Here is a 19,445-nt window from a genome sequence, read left to right as displayed (position 1 = left end):
TGTGTGTGTGTGTGTGTGTGTGTGTGTGCGGGGAGAGGGAGGGAGGGTGGGGTTTTGGGATGTAATGCCTTGCTTATAATAACCTGAATAATCTATGTACTCCTCACACACACACAGAGTCAGGTGGATAGTTAATCACATCCTGTGTGTGTGGATGTGTGAAGGCAGGCAGCATGGGGGAAGAGTCACCACTGAAATATTGATAATGTAAGGTAATGATCCCAAAATCTGCTTTCTCACATGAACTTTTTGCATAATCTGCCCGGGACTGAGCAGCAACTTTAAAAACCGCAGTTCCTCTAATGGCCACTTGAGGCTGGCTCCAAATCGATCAGCTTATTACGTCTTTACAATAGAAATAAAGACGCCTCCACACTGATGCACAGAACAGCTTCGGCCTCTGTCGATAGTTTCCCCCTTCATATCTGCACGGTGGGAGGATTTTATTGTAAGTCTTCTATTCTGATTTATTTAAGGCTTACAATGTAACTTTTGGGGCGTGGCTGCTTTGATTGACAGATGTTGCTCTCTGCTAAGCTCCACCTCCACTAACTGGAATCACCGGACCTCTTGACCATTTAGTTTCAGTCATCGACCAAATTATGAGACATGCAGGATATTTGTGGCCCACACAGTCCTACAGACTGGGAAAAATACATATTCCACAACCTCCTGGGCGGGGGTCGCTCGAGGTCGTTATGTGTTGCAAAGAGGGTGCTGCGCCCTATTCTGATTGCTTTGTTAGTTAGTAAGGTTTATATTACAGTGCCATATACGTCTTCAGAACTAATTTCCCATGGTGACTGCCAGCAACCTCCAGCAACCACACACCACCTGGTTTGGGAAACATAGTATTATACCCCAGGTGACCATTAATTGGGACCTTAAGGCAGTATTCTCCTGAATGGTAGTTGTCACCACTCAGATAATACCACCACAACAGCGCAGATATAGGAAGAGAGGAAGTGAAACCTGGAAGCAAAGGTTTTGCTGAGTGTTAAGTTTTTTCCTCAAAGCCTCATGTTTTCAAGCTGCTCCAACACATCCCACAGAGCTGCTTCTGTACTCGTATAGCACCTCACCAGTATTAGCTGGTAACTTCAAGCTAGTCGTTCTCCCTACAGCCAGTCTTTTTTTTTGGGGGGGGGGGGGCAGGTGAGGTGTCACCCCCTGCTGCTTGATTTTCCAGACCTGGGCGCTCTTTTACACAGTCTTTTTGTCCAAATGTGGTAACTTCAGCCTCCCAACAATTAAAGTGGTAGCTGCTCCTTTTGCAGATCTTGGATTAGCACATGTGACACCTGACATTTGTAATTTGGCAAACACCTCTATGTCAGGTAAAGTTTGGAAGGTTCATGGCTGCTGTGCGTGTGTGAAAAGTACTTAAAGTCATTTGAATGAAATATTAAACCCATGTTTTGGGGTTTGATGTGGGTTTTTTTTTTTGGCTAAATCGTGTTAAATGTCCCATTAAAAGAGCCCGCTGTGATTTTTCAGTATAACAGCAAAAACACATGACTGAATTAAGGCCCTGCTGCTTCCACTCGTGTAGAACGCTTTGCTCTGTTGTCCCAAATCAGATTTTTCAGATTGGAGTCATGTTCCTTTTATCTGGATGTCTGTAAAAACTAGAGATGGCACGATACCACTTTTTTATGTCTGATACCGATATCATAAATTTGGATATCGGCCGATACCGATATGAATCCGATATAGTGTGTTTTTTAATCAATAAAACTTTTTTTAACATCTTTCTGCATTTTGTATAAGTTCAAACTCAAGTTTAAAAAAAAAAAAACACTAAAGCTATTCTGTTATACCTGTATGCAAAAAATACACTGCACCCAAAATATTTCATAGTTCAGCAACACTGATCAATCTAATAAACTTAAACCTGCACCATCCTCCCTATTCTGGTATTTTAAAGAGTACTTAGTGGAAATATTAAGCAACCTAACTAATAGGGTTCCAACTCCCAGCAAAAAAAAAAAAAATAGGGAACCACCCCCCACCTCATGATGCTTAATCGACATAATCAACTTTAATTTAATGCAGTGTGAATAAAAATGCACAGAAATCAATTGTTTTTCAAGAATAATTCAATAGATTCAACATCTTTCTTCAACAGAATTGCAGACTGCAAGATGGTATCTTCCCAAAGGAAAAAGTAGTACAGCTTACTAGGGTATACTAGACTTAACAGTTACTATATACAGTAATGGACTTCTATACATTTTACATTAGATTAAAACTTTGGGTGTAAGATTCAGATAATTATTTATTAAAAGCTAGATATTTTAAATGAGAATAAGAAAGAAAAGTATGTCTTTGTGCCCCCTTCTCCCTGTTCATGCCCTATCGGCCCCCCTGGCTAAACTTTGCTAGATCCGCCCCTGCACAGTTACCAGCCGTCAGCTGCGTAGAAAAAGATCCTCGAGTAGAAAGTAATATTAAATAAATTCTAACAACAGCTTATCAAGCTTAAACGTGCTGCTGTTGTTCAGCCGCTGGTTTCCTCTTTCTGACGCGAAGTGAGCAATAAACAAAGAAGAGAGACGGACTCGCGACAGAAAAGCCGATCAGCTGATCAGTTTCATGATTGAAGTAGCAGCAGGAGAGAGAGGCAGTCGCTCCATATATCGGTTGTTAAGCTGAACGCTGGAATGCTTTACAAACATTCAGAGATGAACTTATACACTTGCTTCACTTCTCTCTGGGATCACTTTCTCGGAGATGAAATGCCGGATTGGTAGCGAGGCTTCAAATGCTCAACCAGACAACAAGTCTCGCACGCCACAGCTGCTCTATCACGTGAGCACACTGCTCCAACGTGCTACGGTTATGAGCTGAGTTACGCCGTGTTTTGTGAGGTGCTTTTTTGATATTTAATGGATCGGATTACATTTTTTTATTTCTCTCCGATATCCGATCCAGTAATTTAGGTCAGTATCGGACCAATACCGATACGTAATATCGGATCGGTCCATCTCTAGTAAAAACCACATGGAAACTTCAGCCACATTCTAGTGGTTTGAAATCCAGCTAAAGTGGATTTTTAGAGATGTGGCTCAGTCCTGGATTCACATTAATCTGTACGTCATGTCACGTACAAAGCAGCACATCCCGACCACAGCCACCCAGCTGTGACTGCTGCGTTAAACGTGGCTGTGTAAACTGACGTACTCCGTCATTTAGGCTTTGCTCTGCTCTTACTTTGCTGTTTAGGGTTTGGAAAAATACGCCGTGGGTTATCATGCAACACCAGCGTCATTAAAGCACCCAGAATATCCAGCCTGACCACAGTCAAATAACTAAACAAGAGCAGACCGATGCTGCATACCTCTGCCAGGCCTGAATAATCCCCCCACACCACTCAGAGAAGTTAGAAACCACAGGAGGAGAGGACCCAAACTCAGCACAGTGTGGGGCAGATTAAAATCCAGATTGTCCAAACTTTAGCTGCAGGCAGTGGTCAGTCAGTGTAGGTGACATCACAGGCGAGCGGCAGGGAAACATCCAGGAAACCGTTTAAAAAGGTCAAACATGAGGTTGACTTGAGCGGGCCACTTCTGTCCTTCCAGCAGCGATACCTGCAGGGCACTCAGCATTTACTCCACTGCATTTAAGGCCAAGCTTTAGTTACTAATTATTTTAGATTCAGCTAGCAGTAATTATGGTAATTAAATGAGCTTTTTTATCGTCACTAAAAATATACAAAGGCCCTGATCTACAAGCCTGGTGTCACAGACATTGCTTGACACAGGCAACTAAATACACTAAATGTACATGCGTTTGGTTTTTTACACATTATGAGGAGTTGCCTGTGTTTTAGTGTAAAAAGTTCTGTTATCATTAAATCTTTAGTTGAAAACTTGGTTTGAAGTTAAGTTAGTCTGCAGGATATGAATATATGTCATTGCAATGTCCTCTGGAGAGATGGAAAAACGCCTCTGTGTGTGTGTGTGTGTGTGTGTGTGTGTGTGTGTGTGTGTGTGTGTGTGTGTGTGCCCCCTGCCAAGATGCAGTCTGTTATTTGGTCACACACTCACTTCTTCCTTTCACCCACACTCTTCCCTTCGTTCTCTTTTCTTCCCCTACCTGCATCCTCTTTTTATCTGCTTTCTTCTTCTTCTTCTTCTTTGTCTTTGTATCTCTTATTCCAGCCCACTCAGGCCCACGGTAGCCCTTCGTTCATGCAGAAAAAAACCCACTATCCCCCCTCCTCTCCCCTCTCTTTTTCTCTTCGTGTTTCCTTTATTTTATATTTGGCCACGTCCTCTTCTTCTAAATTACCATCTGTCCTCTGACGAACACACACGAACACACTCACACTGATTGCCACCTGACAAAAGACTTTAAGGTTTCTGCATAAAAGCCTTGACACGCTCTCTGCTGTTCAGACGTGATTCATAATGCTGAAGTTTTCTGCTCAGTTAGAAAAAGTGCTTCTTGCTTGGGACTATTTTCAGTAGCATAATAATCCACTTTTGTTGTTTTAATGCATTTCTCTACCGTCAGAGCAGAATATGTGGGAGTGAGTCTACTGTGTGTCTGTGTGTGTGAATTAACCTGTCACCCGGTTCAATAGTGTGGCTGATTGATGTATTTTAATATAATGGAGCTGTGTAGCACAGACTAATGGCTTTAATACACACAATACTTGTTATTGTAATATGAACAACAGGAAAAGATGGACTCTTTATATGTCTGTATATAAAACACAGAGGCAGCTTCTGGGCTGGCAAAGTGAAGTTTTCTAATGACCAGCAGGGGACGACTCCACTGGTTGGTGACCCATAAGGGGCTCTGTCCATTTTTCAGAAAATCACAGGATTGATTTTAAGTGTGCCGTATTTTCCAAAACACACGGTAATAACGACGGCCCGCTAGCATGCTCTACCAAAAACTGTGCTTTGTTGTGTATTTGACGGACGAAAGCTAAACCATTTCCACACCACTGAAGTTGCACCATTTTTACAAACCAATTCTGGTTCATCTGTTTCATTCAACGATCCGCTTTCTCCCTTCTCGTTCTCCGTCGCCGCCATGCTTTTTCCGCCATGTGCGTATGAAAACAAAGGCACTGCGCATGCACGTTTTGCCCATATTCTACATGGAAGCACCACGTTTAAATCTGGTTTAGGAGGGGCAGCCAATCCTAAAAAGGTTAGCTTAAAGGCAGTAGGAAGTGAGCTAAAACAGCTTCAGTCAGTCACAGGTTGAGCTGAGGCCCAGTATAAGAAATCAGACAAAAGATATAAGAAGGATTATTTTGCAGTCGTGCAAAACTGCTTCTCAGTCCAATAATAAAAACACAAAATAAAAGACGGAAGCTGCTTTAGATAAAGAAGGAACAGAAGCGTCAGGGTGTGCTGTGCAAACCAGGGACTCTCCTGAGCTGGAAACTTCAAAGACCCAAATTATAATGGGTGTGGTTCAGACGTTTGTGTGGCTGTGTGTGTGTGAACATGAATACAGACTGTGTGGGGTAGACACTGATACATGCACATGTATCCATGCGTCCATGCATGCTGTCAAACCTGTGAAAATATGTTAAAATATACATTTGAAGTCTGGGCCTGGGGGTTCGTCTCATTACCACGACGACATGATTTTGGAGTCAGCTGCAGGCAGACGAGACAGAATTTGATCTCTTTGTGGTGATGTCTCAAACCGGTTCAGACTCTTCACGCTGCTGTTTGTCGGGACTTTTGCAGACGTGGTTTTTCCTTCTTTGTTCTTTATCCAGAAGGCTGCAGTAACGCCTCCATCTGTCTTCTCATCTGTCCCTTTGTCTCTCCTTGTTTAGATTCCTTGTTTATGTCACGCCTCCTCTAATATCTGACACCGAGAGCTTGTCGGGTATGTGCAGTGTTTAGTGTTTGTTGTAACAGCGGGAGCTCCAGGAGCAGCTGGAGGGGGTGCTCCGTGGCCTCCCACTGCCAAGCGCACTGAGCTCTGCTGGGCTACGACTGGGGCGGATCCCCCCTGCTGGGTGTGCAAGTTCAGCTAAATGTTTAATCCATTTCTGCAACATCCTCCGGCATGTAGAAGCTAGCATGCACAATTTATTTACATGCAGAAAAAAGCAGAGCTTGTGCATTCTGGTTCCCATGTTCAGGCAAAAACCTGCCTGACATGAAACGAACATTTGATTCCAAATCCTAAAATGGAATTTTTACCTCTGAGGTAACTCTGCTTACACTAGGCAACCTGTAACTCCAAACCCTTCTGAAACCCTCCGCCAAAGCTTACACCACAACCTGATGTGCACTTTTCTAGAGATGTATGTACACAGGGTGTGTGGTGTTGCTTGTGATGACTGTGATTGATCAGTGTGATTGGAGGCATTTCTGTTTACTTTTTCTTCTGCCTCCATTTTTTCAAATGAAGAGAGAAGAGAGAAAACCACCTGCCTAAAATTGCAGATCAGTATAGGCACAGCATGCACACGTGTAAATGCTGATAATGGTGTCAGGCACGAGGCTGCTGCACAGATTCAACAAAGTCGGAATTAAGTTTAAAGAGCATCCATGCAGGAAGTGAGCAACTTTAGGCAACCACAGGCAGAATGACAGTAGATGAGTAAAGCGTTTCTCGACTATGAGTAAAGGTGATTGAAGTGACTTCCAATGAGAGCAATGGCTATGATGACATCAAGACTGAGGAGACAACATTCACAGCTTCGGTTCCTACTGCAAAGAAAGAAACAGCAGCTACAAAAATGTAAGAGTAGCTTGTTAAAATCAAGCCATGATTGCATCATATGCATCCTCCAGACACGGGGTACACATTTATATGACTGAACATCACAGACAAGTCGTTCACAAGTGGATACATGTAACCCCTCTTTTAAGTGGGTTATCTGCTGTTCAGAAGGTTGTTGGTTTGGTCCTCAGCTCCTCAGATTAATCGCTCCAACAAACATGTAAATTTTAATGCTTGCATCAATTTTTGAAAGGTTGTTTCAGATATCTGCTGCACGAGGTGGGGGGGGCATGATCTCACTGCGAGGGACACTGAAGGCGTGGGGGCGGCGTGGATGCTAGCTCCTCATTAAGTCCTCAGGGCAGTGCCAGCGAGGAGCGAATGCTTTTGGTGATCCATGATTTCACATCTACTGCTTGTGTCACTCAGAAACTCTTGAGGTGAAAAACCCACATCATGGTTACCATGGCAGCCAGGGGCGACTGGTTCCTGGCTGTTAGCAACAAATCGATCCTTAAACCTCTGCTTTTGCCTTAAGTGGCCTCCTTTTTTTCACATTTCTTTTCTGACCTCTAGCAACACAAAAAGCCTTTTTCTGATCGTCCCGGACATCGTGATGTTTTCTTTTACTCGTTTCCTATTTTTGTGCCACCACAGTATACACGCAGTAATGAAACTGTGACGTCCACCCAAAATTGGTCTGTGAGAGGAAATAAAACACAAGAAAACACTCAGATCACAGGATGCATCATAAAAACTTTACTACAGGGCGGCGCAATAATTTAGTAATGCAGCCATTCAGTTCCCGTTTCTCATAAATCTTTACCGACAGTGGCGATAAAAAAGATACAAGGAGGGGGGCAAAGTGAAACCTCGGTGATGTGCGGGAAAGAGTCAGAGGGGAGTTATCTGTATGCGTGCTGATACGGCACTTTCAGGAAGCACTGACACTTAATGGCAGCTGTCTCTTGAGGTGTTTGTGGGTATATCTCCATAATGTAAGCTTCCCTGTGTGGACACACACGTTTTCATCATCTGTTTGTGTTTGTGTGTGTTAGATGACATGATTGACTGCAAATTCCCAGAATAATATTCAGCCGCTGTTTATTTCCTTTATAATCGCTGATCACATCGAGTCGATGAGGTAGACTGTCACCGTTTCTGGTTAGCTGCTGGCAGACTTTACTCAGCTTCAATCTGGGAAACATGAGGTCTTTATGCTGTTAAATATTAACGTCGTCTATTGTAAGGTTACCTACGGATGGAACTGCTGATGCTAGTTGTGCTGAAACAAAATAATAATAAACACCGGGGGTCTTCACGATGCTTCACCACGTTTGTTGTGCTGCTGTTCATGTGTTCGGCCGCTAGTGGGGGGAGGGGCTGTTGGAGGATGAGTGTTAAATGAGCATCAAACCCGACGGTGATTTTTACTGTCAATTAGAATCTAAGTATCACCTTTTTTAACAACCCTACTCGGTACATATGTTACCTGATAAAAACTTTCCTTTGGATTTTCTGATTTTTGTTTTTAAAGGTACCAGAAGTATTAATTCATTAGACACATGTTTTAAAGAGATGGCGATGATGAATGAGTGAGATTCACAGAAGTGATAGCGCTTGCCCCCTGAAGAGGTTTTAACTCATAAACTGTATATAAAAGACTGACATGGCACAGTCACCTCACAGCAAGAAGGTCGTCGGTTTGAATCCCCTGTCCTGCAGGAGTTTCTCTTCGTGGGTTTCCTCTGGGTGCTCTGGTTTCCTCCCACAGTGTTTTTTCTTTGAGCTTTTTCTACATGTTTCACCTTCACTTCCTCCGCCGTGTCCGGGTAGCAGGCACTGTGCCTCAAGCCGATCCGTATCGAGGGTATTTTAGATGATTTGATGTCCGATCAGATATCGATTCTCCAGTGTAGTTTCGTTGATGCTGCTCTCAGCTCACACTGCGAACGATTGGCGGTAACAAGCAGCGCGACGAAGAGGAAAAGGAAATGTTTTCACTGAGAAGACAGATAAGAGAGCGAGGAAGTCGTCAGCTGGAGAAATCAATGTGTCGGACATGACAGCTCAGACAGTTTGTGATTCACAGAACAGACACAAGCTGTAATCATCCTCTGAGTGTGTGTGTGTGTGTGTGTGTGTGTGTGTTGTAATTCTTGATATCATAAAAGTTGTCTGACAGTGATATTTTCTTATCACTCAGACACGGGTGTGGTTGTGTGTGCAGCCCCTCCCCTCAGAGTAAACAAATGCTGTGTGTTGTTTGATTTTGTCGATACTCATTTTATTTCTGTTTTGAAAATCTTGTTTTTAGATTTTTTTAAAGATATAATAAGAAAGATGGAGTTAGTTCATCTAACTTACACTTGTTCTCCACGCAGAGATCCAGGATTAAACTGCGTCTTTCCTGTAATAAACTCTGGGTTGAATCATCCAGTTGATAATCACGTCGCTGATCTGCTTCACTGAGCTCTGGAAACCGAATTAGAGTGAACGAGCTCGGAGATGAGTGCGTACTTTTTGCAGTTTAGTTGTGTTAAAAAATGCTGGGACAGAAATGGTCTCAGTCACAGAACCACATGCTGCAGAAAAGTCAAATAGTCCCTCCAATCCTCCGTCACTTCGACCCAGAAAGCAGCCGTCACCCCCGCCCAGCTGTTCTGACCTGGGAGGCTTCAACCACCTGTTTCAGAATAAGACGTCAGGATTTCCTGTTCTTCAAAGATCCTCTCCTGGTGAGAGTGATCACGACTGGGCAAATCCAGATTTGTCTGTAGTTTGGGGGCTTTGGTGTGTCACCTCGCTGGGAAGACTCGACATTAAACTGAGTTTTTGTCCCGCAAGGAAAAGTTGGAGTCTGGAAAACCCTCTGAAACCTTGCTCACTCATCCTGTGCTTATTTTTAGAAGATCAATTAGTGTGTGTGTGTGTCTGTGTGCGCCCTGCAGCAGACAGTGTGTGGCTTTGTTTGGTAACAGGTCTGTGCTGAAACTGACAGCACAGTCCGAAATATGAGACGTCTGCTCGTGTGTCTGGGTTTATGTTTCACAGAAAGACCAACAACAAAGACATCACCACACACACACACACACAGCGATTGTTTGTGTGTGTGGCGGCTGTAAACATACACACACTCTTGTGTTTGTGTGGGATAATGCCTGTGTGTGTTCTCACCCAGCAGACACAATAAAGAGTTGTGTGTTTGAAGTTTTCCTGTTGCCTTTCTAAAACATGTGTGTGAGTATCTGTGTTAGTGTGTGTGTTTACTGTATGTCCCACTTCCTCATGTGACTCACCTTGTGACATCACACAATGACATCACCGTCTATAGGAGGCAGGATTGGTCAAAAGGCTCACAGAGCCTCTCAGTCTCTGCTAGACTTTAACCCTCAGTCGATCCAACAGTTTCTCTTCGAGCAGAAAGGTTTTCTCTTTGTTTGTTTGTTTGTTTGTTTGTGGATCACCTCTATGCTGTAAACATGTCTGCGTGCCTCTGCTAAGGTAAGAACTGCTTCATGAAGGACAAACCATCAGTTTTAGGATTTAAACATGAAAGTTTTCAATGATTTCAAGACTCAACCTTCATCATCTCTCTGTTGTTATTGTATTCAAAGTCTTATTTTTGTGAATGGCTTATAAAAAAGGCCCATTTGTCCTCTGATAACTATGAAATATAACTTGACCTTGTAAATCTGAACATTTTAGTTGTTGATGTAATCTTTAGGAAACAGTCAGATTTACCCTTTGATGGAAAAAATGTAAAAATGATTTATGTGCATGCTGCGGTGTCGCTCCCAGAGCAGCAGGCGATTAAAACTCAGTGGGAGTTTTTATTGTCGTAACTGTTCGTATGTTTTCTTTTGTGAGTAAAACCTGAACAGTGGGCTGTGACAAAAATTCATTTTGAGGTGATTTGCTTCATTAGTGTCATTCTGATAACACCGAGTGTTTTCATTGATTGTTTTTTGGTCTTTTGCTTTGTGCTGTTCAACACTTTCGCTCAGCCCTCTTCTCACGCGTGAATAACAGTTTATTGCAGTCGTGATGATGCCTACACAGCTGTATAATAGCTTATATAATGCTCATAATATTATCAGATTAGTTTGATTAGGTCCACAGAGTTCATGTGAAAGAGGCCATAGCCTCTGTGCTGTCACACAGCAAATATAAGTCTGGTATCGAAATGTTGCTCAGATGGAGACCTTTCATGTTTAGTTTTCTAAAGTTTAACTTTTCTTCAGTGAATGATCAGAAAACAGATCAAACATCCAGAGTACCAAAGCTTGTTTCTATGAATCTGTGCTTTCATGTTGAAACTATGATGTATCCCATGATATTAAAGTTGGTTATAGAGAAAATAATTTTGAGCGAAAGTGAGATTTTGGCTTTAAATTGTGACTAGGGCTGAACGATTATGGAAAATAATCTAATTGCGATTTTTTGCCCCAATATTGCGATTGCGATGCGATATGCGATTATTTTTTAAGGTCTTTGTCTTCTGTATTATTAAACAAAGACAAGCAATACATCATATAGTATGGCCAATACTATATTACATTAATTTTAAACTGTTCTTTCCTGGAAGACAGACCTCTGTTATGATGACATGAGGTGATGCATGAATTGATGACTGACATTTTTATTTAACTTCTTCAATCACAACAGTATATTTGAACATACACAATAGTTTATTTTTAGCTTACAAACATCTGAGCATAAAGTGCTGACAAGGAACCCTGGTGTAAACATTAAAATGAAAGTCAGTACAATGTGCAGATTGCAGAAATATACATTAAAAAAAATCAGTGGCTTTACCACACTCAGTTTTTCGACATCTGTGAACTACTAGACAGTCATTCAATTAAAAAATAATATTAAATAAATAAAACTAATAAATAAAAAATACACACATCTTACTGATCTCTGCAGTCAGTAACATTACACATAAAGTGCAAACATAATAGCAATTGTATAAACACACACACAAACACGCCTTTAAAGTTTAAAGGCGTGAAATTGGACGGTCTAGCCTTCTGATTAGCGTCACCGCTGTCTCGGTGGAGTTTAATAAACTCGGCCGTCTGCTTCTTGCTATCTAAAATATAACCAGACACTGGTGTAAATTCTCGACTGTCTCATACTTCTGTTTAATAAGTTTTCTGTTTGACGTTTAGTCAGCTGTGTGAAAACCAAGGAGGAACCCACCCGGGGGATTAATAAAGTTTTATTTTATCTAATCTAATAACTTTAATCTCAGCCAAACCGATTTACTCACGAACAAACAAAACACTGAAAAAAGCCCAACAATAACATTTTTAGGTTGTCTAAGTGACTTATATATTACGTTTAACCCGAGCAGCGAAACTCCGCGGTGATCTGAAAATGATGTGCCGGGAGTTGTGCCGTTCTCGGCCGCATCAGTAATCCTCGAGCTCCCGGCTAGCTGTCGAGCTGGTGGGTAGCAGACGCCTCTGAAAACGTCGAAGCACTTTTGCAAATATGGGATATCTTGATAAACCGAGCAGATATTTGATGTTTACACAACTACTTTCTCGCCTGAAAATATGTTAAAAGTTTATTTTGTGACCCAGAAAGATTAGTATGAGTAATTTTAAAACTTAGTAGCGGCCGCCATTGCTGGAAACTGGAGTTTGGCTGGGCCGCGCTATGAATTCTGGGATATGGTAGTAATTTGGACAGCCTTATAATCGCAGTATAATCGCAGCCTTTGCGGTTAGAAAATTGCACTTGATCATGTCGCGATATTATCGCAAATGCGATATATCGTTCAGCCCTAATTGTGACCCACCTCTTTTTACTTTGAGAGCCTGAAACTAAAATTTTGCAGTCGCTTAATTAAATACATTAGAAGTTATATGTGTTAAAAAATGCTTGGAGACATAAAGCAAATTAAATGAACTTGTACCATGTTTTTGTGGTGGGTTGTTGTAAATTTGGACATTTTAACACTGGAACCAGCCCTTCGGTGGGCTTCAGAATCAACTTTTGGAGATTTACTTACCTGGATGATTGACAATGCATCAAGACCTGGAAGACGTGGGAATTGACTCACATTTGGAGTGAGCCTCCAGTGGACTTTAGAGGAACTGCAGGTTTTGTCCTGTGAGATACTGTGATGAGGTGCTTTACAAGATTTGGTGTCCTGTGCACAGGAAGCCTGGTTGAAAGCAGGGACAACAATTTAAACTTATTTCCAAACCTTTAAAAAATTGCTAAAAACGACTTGTCTTATAAAACCCTGTCTGAGACACCGTGTTTTAACCCCTCCCCCTTTAAGTCAACATTCTTCCAATGGCTGCCCCTCATAAAAAGATTTCAACAGGAGTTGGGCGGGGCTTAAGTTGGGTGCCGAGTTGACACATATGAAAGCTATATAGTCTCTCTGATGTCATGAAGAGCCAAGAGTAGAAAAAAACTGCCTGAACCGGAGTGTTTAGAGCAGGGATGTCACACTGAACTTACATGGGTTTGACCAGTGAAACTACAGGAACTGCAGGAAAAGTTCCAGTAGCTCCTCACCTGGATTGTCTGTAATCATAAAATATAAAGTTTTGTTCATTCTCAGTAGAGGATAAGCCTTGAAGTGGGGTGTCGCGGTGCAGCTGTTATGAATGAGACATAGTCCAATAACTCCAGCTGTGCTTATCGTGTCTGTTTAAACCTTTATTGCTTTCCATCGGTTGCATTTGTTGTTCAACAGTTCTCTTAGTATCCAACATCATTAACATAAATCACAAACCGTTTGCTCTTTCTGACCAACAACACCTCACGCTAATTACGTCCGTCTACCTTTAATGCTGCACCATTAAAAACACAAAAAGTGACCCCTAGTGGTACACATAAGCTAACAACACGAAATGGCTCCTACAGTGGACCCACTGTAAAACAAAACAGGTATTTCCGTAGTATAGCTGTGCATCACGTAATTACCTTGGTGTAGTGTGAATGACAGTGGGGGGGTTGGGAGTCTTTTTTAGTAGGAATAGCTTTAAAATCTTTGCTGGGACGATTCTGGGCCCCAGGCCTTATGTTTGACACCCTTGGTTTAGAGCATAAATAACTTTTATTTGTCTCACACTTGGTCTTTGTGCCCTACTTCAGTTCTGTCTGTGACAAGGTGTTTTATCTCCTCCCTTGAAATAAATCTGTCCCTGTTTGATACGAGGATCTGTCGCTGCAGCAGCGCATGTATTAGTGAATTTAAAGGAAAACTATACATGCCCAATGGCGTGTCCAGCGGGGTGGCCTGGGGGGGCACAGGCCACCCCCCCAACCAGACTGGCCACCCCAGGTGCCACCCCAAAGGCAAAACAATACAATTCAATCAAATATCAAATGTCCGATTATGTTTTCACGGTGAAGCTCAGATATCCGAGTGTAAGTGAATGCAGCATCGGGCATACCGGGCATATCCCCAGTGACTTATTTTTTATTTTTATTTTGTAAGGGCATGAACAATGAGAGGTGGTGGATTGGCCAGATGCAGGTCGATGTGTAAAAATAACTCAGTTGTTTGGTGGTGGCTATGGCGGGGCTTCCACAGAGGCCAGCAGGTGGATGAGGGAAAGGTGAGGCAGGAGGAGAGCCCCGAGGCAGCCGCCAGTCCGAGTGTCAGGTGAACTGAACTTCAGGTAAGAAGTTATGACCTGCAGTCTATCTGGGTCAGATATAAACCAAGTTTAGGTGGAGTTTATTTTTGTTGTGCTGACTTTTTACCGTCAGTTGCAATAACTCATACTGCCCGAGCTAGCATGAAGGAGTTTCTGTACAGCTGTTCAGTTGCTATGATGTTACTGATAGTGAACTTTATTTTATTCATAAGGTTAGTTAGTAGAGTTGCCAACGGCTCCTTAAAAATGGAATGGTCCCTCAATCAGAGAAAATATTACACGTATTGAGCTGAGAAGAGACGCAGTTTGTCCCGAACTTTAGCTAGAATGGAAAAAAGACAAAGCTGGATTTATTCTGTGTGTTTACGCTGCACAGCTGCCTCTTCTTCTCTCATTCTCTCCCCCTCCCTTTCCTGTTGCTACTTCAATCATGAAACTGATCAATGATCAGCTGATCAGCTTTTCTCTCTTGTTTGTTTATCTCCCACTTTGCGCCAGAAAGAGGAAACCAGCAGATGTCGCGCTAAACAACAGCAGCACGTTTAAGCTTGATCAGCTGTTGTTAGAATTTATTTAATATTAATTTCTAGTATCAGCTGATGTTTGCTGGAGCCACAGCTGTAAAGCTGCTGGTCATGATGTCGGTTTGGATATGTGGTGAGAGGGAAACATGAAGATGAAACCAGGAGATGTCCTTACTGGATCATCAGAGCTGAACAGGTGATGAAGAAACAGGTTTACCTTTTAGGTGACATGAATGAGTTGAAGGGAAGTTATGAGCTGTTTCTGAGAGACAAATAACACCAGGATCCTTTTTTAGGTAGCTGACAGCTGGTAACTGTGCAGGGGCGGGTCTAGCAAAGTTATGCCAGGGGGCCAGGTAGGGAATTAACAGGGAAAGGTGGGGCACAAAGAAATACTTTTCTTTCTTATTCTCATTTAAAATATCTAGCTTTTATTAAATAATTATCTAAATCTTACAACCAAAGTTTTTATCTGATGTAAAATGTATAGAAATCATACATATACCAACAAGACTGTACATCACTGTCACAACAGCATTTGTTTTCATTCAAAGGCTTTATGGCTTTAATACCTGGGGGGCCGGTCTGTAGTCAAAATGCCCGATTTTCTGTCCCAGTCCAGCCCTGCAGGTTAATACTGGCAGTGTCACCATGCCAGCTGACTGGATTTCATCGTCAGCCAGTGTTGTTCTTTATCAATATTACCAAAGTTTACCATAAGGCAGCATAGAAAGTATTTACTTGCTTTCAGGTTTTATTCAAATGTTAGTCTTTTCAGTTGTTTCCCCACTTTTTTCCTGTTTCAAAACCAAACACCAGTTTGTGAGAAGATTATCTTCTTTTTTTAACAGGCAGATAAAGTTTTGCATTGGCATTGGCTAATTTGTCAATTGTTTGTTACAAATGTTCGTATTTTAATATTCAAAAATGTTTTTGCCCAAAACATATGTGTACTATATGTCAGTAAAAATACTATGCAAATATTGCTGTCCTTGAATGCTGAGTAAACACTGACAAAGCACTGATTGTATCTCTTGTACTTTATCAACGCAGTATCTAAAAACTTTGCACCGTAGTGGTTAAAATCTCATTCTAATAAGAGTTAAAAGCTCATTCGGTTATTAGGTTTATAGGATTATTTTTAAACATTATCTGCCAATTACATCTGCCACCCTTCTCCAAATCTGTGCCCCTACCTGGCCCCCCCAACAAAAATTTTCTAGACACGCCACTGTACATGCCAGTAAAAAATCTACCGTCTGCACGAATATCAGGGAAGTAGTGTTTAAAGTGCAGCATCTGGTCAGAGAAGTTGCTGCACCCAAACCTGCAGCACCGGGTGAGATTAGGGTCGGATCAATTTCCCACCACAAACAAACCGCTGGAGAGTTTGTTTGACTTGGACTGGGACTGCTTCCTCTCGCTGTGGCTGTGATAATCCACACCTGGGATCGATTGCCCGAAGAAAGTGTACAAAGGGGGAGAAGAAAAGATCTACAGATTTGAAACATTCAATTTTCTCTCTGTGTTTGCGGCAGTGCTGCTAAACTACTGAAACAGCCTTTTAAACACGCTTTGATTTCACCTTAGCTACACCAAAACTGAGGGAGATACAGACACACAGCAGTTTGTTTGTTCTTGTTACTGTGGGTTATTTCTATTTATAGTATGAATCGTGGTTCATTCTGAGTTTTTCTGACCTAAATAGACTGGCCTCGTGGGTTCCTGTGCCCAGTGGAGCATTTAGCCGAGCAGGTTGTGTTGTAGTCTGTGCGTGTGATTTTGTGTATTTTTGTATGAGGGCGTTGTGGTAAAACTTGTCATTAAAATGTCCGTCTTCTCCGCTCAGCTGTGTGGGCGCCTCCTCCAGGTTGTACGTACAGAACGAAATGTGTGTGTACGTGCGAGCGTGTGTGTGTGTGTGTGTGTGTACGTGCGAGTGTGTGTGTGTGTTATCTTTTTACCAAGACTGCATTTAAGTCTGAGTCAGCACACGCGGTGTTTTAGTCATCTTCCGACCAACCTCGCTCAGTGAGCAAATAGACCTAAAGTTTTCTTTTTTTATTCGTACTGATTTTTCACCCATTTTTGTTGTTTTTTATGATCAATGATCTGCTATGCTTAAAGCTGATGAAGCTAACAATGTGGTGGAAACATTTAATCTCAGTGTTCGTGGTTCTTTGTTTTCTCTTTATGAGAAACCACAAAACGTCTTGTAAAGAGTTTCAATTTACTGGGAAACGCGACCGCGTGCGCTGAGCTGTAGAGACGGGAGATGCAGTGATATGAGATTTTGTTATTTTGACAGAAAATAAAAACAGCATAATTAGTAAGCAGCTGATATTGTTTTTGTTTGTGTCAGATCAATATTGAAGAGCTGACAGATTTAAAACAAGTCCGTCTGTAAGAAGAGTTTGTGTTTCTGACTTTGGCCTCTCTGGTGCACAGGAACGTCGGCTGCAGCCTATCTGAAGATGTCTGATAATGGGGAGGTCGAGGACAAGCCCCCAGCTCCGCCCATGAGGAACACCAGCACCATGATTGGCTCCTGCAACAAGGACCCCGTCCCCCTCAACCATGGCTCCAAGCCCCTCCCTCCAAACCCGGAGGACAAGAAGAAGAAAGACCGCTCCATTCGATTCATCCTGACAGGAGGAGGCGATAAAAGTGAGTCGTGATGCCGCAGGGTGCATGTGTGCAAACTAAATAAACATGTACTGATATTAACAACAAATTAAACCCATAAGCTAACATATTCATCCCTGAAATAGAAGCTAGGGGTCATAAATATCTGTGAGAATCCATCAGACACTGAGACCTTTCTCTTGATCCACAGCTGATACTGAGTAACAGCTCATCAGCTTTAATCCTGTAAAATCCTTAAAGAAGTTGACCTTTGACCCCCAACAGGTGCTGGAGTTAAAATGTAAAGGATCAGCTAACTCCATAATGTGTAATTTGTCAAATGTAGACGAAGCAAATAAAACAAGTTTGAAACAAAATAGAAGTCCAATGAACAGACACCACAGAGCTGAGCAGCATCAGCTTGTTGCTTTCTTAAAATTACAGATTACGTGTTGCAGTAATGTGAAGAAGAACATTGTCACATGACTCTATGCAGTCAGGTGAAAAACTAAGCACATCCTGCTTCCATTAGAGGGTAAATAGCAGCCAGGTGCTACTAATAAAATGCACCTGAATAACTGATCATCAGCACGTTTGAGGACCTCTATAAAAGCATTCAGCTGTGTAAACACAACACCACAGTGTTCTCAGGAGTGGACACCCCACCCAAGTCCCCCCAAAATCAGACCCTACTGACAGAAGGTTCAGTTTTATTTATGTAGCGCCAACAGTTGCCTCAAGGTGCTTTATGATGTAAGGTAAAGACCCTACAATGATGCAAAGAAAACCCTAATAAACATATGACCGCCTACGAGTAAGCGCTTTGGCGACAGTGGGAAGAAAAAACTTCCATTTAACAGGAAGAAACCTCCAGCACAGGGGTAGGGAACTCGGATGATCTGATATCGTCGCGTTGGTGTTGTTCCCAGATCATCATGAAAATGTTGTTCCAGGTTCAACATTGCAAGTGACCAATCACATTGTTGTGGCGTTATTCTTTTGCGTGCCAAGCCATTCGTGCATTTATGAAATTCCAATGTTGCAAGGACAATATCAGTTCTGCTTACCGTTTATTAAAGGGTTACGGTTAGGGTTAGGATCAGGGTCCGTTGATCGGCGGACAGAGGCGGTTTCTCGCAGCTTAAGTACAGTTTTTTGTTTTACGCCGGTTTTTCCCGAAGTCGCAAAAGTATGACGTCACAACATTCTGATTGGTCACTTGCAATGTTGATCCTGGAACAACATTTAGTATGATGATCTGGGAACAACACCAACACGACGATATCAGATCGTGCAGGGAACTCCAGGCCTCGAGTGCGAGTGTCCTGCAGGTTTTAGATGTGTCCTTGATCCATCACAGCTGATTCAAATGCTAAATTAGCTCCTCAACATGTATGAAGTTCTCCAGAGGCCTGGTAATGAACTAATCATTTGATTTAGGTGTGGTGACCCAGGGTGAGATCTAAAATCTGCAGGACACCTGCTCTCGAGGACTAACGTTCCCTACCCCTGCTCCAGCAGAACCAGGCTCAGAAAAGGGGCGGTCATCTGCCGCAACTGGGCCTGGCTAGCGACGGGTTTTTCAAGACAAAGCCGGGTCTCCTTTTCAGTGATCGTGGCCTCCAAAGCTGCAAACAGGCTACAGTTATTACACTTATCGTTACTACTAAAGGAAACCAAACATCTCACTCACAAAGCAGGAAAGTGCAGGAGGGAGAGGTGAAGGAGCCATGCTGCTAGCAAGTCAGCTACGAGCTAAGCTAAGATAAGCTAGTGAATCCTTAAAGATGGAGTGAGCGAATACTGTGAAAATAACTAGTGGGTGAAGCCTCAGCCCTCAGAGAAACTGCAGAAACTCCAAGAGCTCCACCTCAGACTCTACAGGTCTCAGTTAGCATGTTAAAGGTTAAAATTCATGACAGTACAATTAGAAAAACACCAAACGGGTAGAGTA

At 42.4% G+C, this 19,445-nt stretch overlaps 1 protein-coding gene across 4 annotated transcripts in view; it reads left to right on the top strand.

Moving 5' to 3' along the window:
• Window positions 1-19,445, top strand: part of pak1 (p21 protein (Cdc42/Rac)-activated kinase 1) — a 73,484-nt gene that overhangs the window by 27,923 nt on the left and 26,116 nt on the right. For 3 of the 4 annotated variants that reach the window (XM_082502952.1, XM_082502954.1, XM_082502951.1), the window contains one exon: window positions 17,315-17,533. In XM_082502952.1, coding sequence (XP_082359078.1) covers window positions 17,341-17,533 — 193 coding nt within the window. In that variant the 5' untranslated portion in view covers window positions 17,315-17,340. Of the gene's footprint in view, window positions 1-10,117; window positions 10,213-17,314; window positions 17,534-19,445 lie in introns of those variants that run through there. The other variant, XM_082502953.1, reaches the window with a different exon arrangement.

This window comes from Aulonocara stuartgranti (genome assembly GCF_965226115.1).
Source record: "Aulonocara stuartgranti genome assembly, chromosome: 14".
Lineage (NCBI taxonomy): Eukaryota > Metazoa > Chordata > Actinopteri > Cichliformes > Cichlidae > Aulonocara > Aulonocara stuartgranti.
The sequence above is the reverse complement of the archived record's forward strand: the minus strand, read 5'-3'. Positions and strand labels throughout refer to the sequence as shown.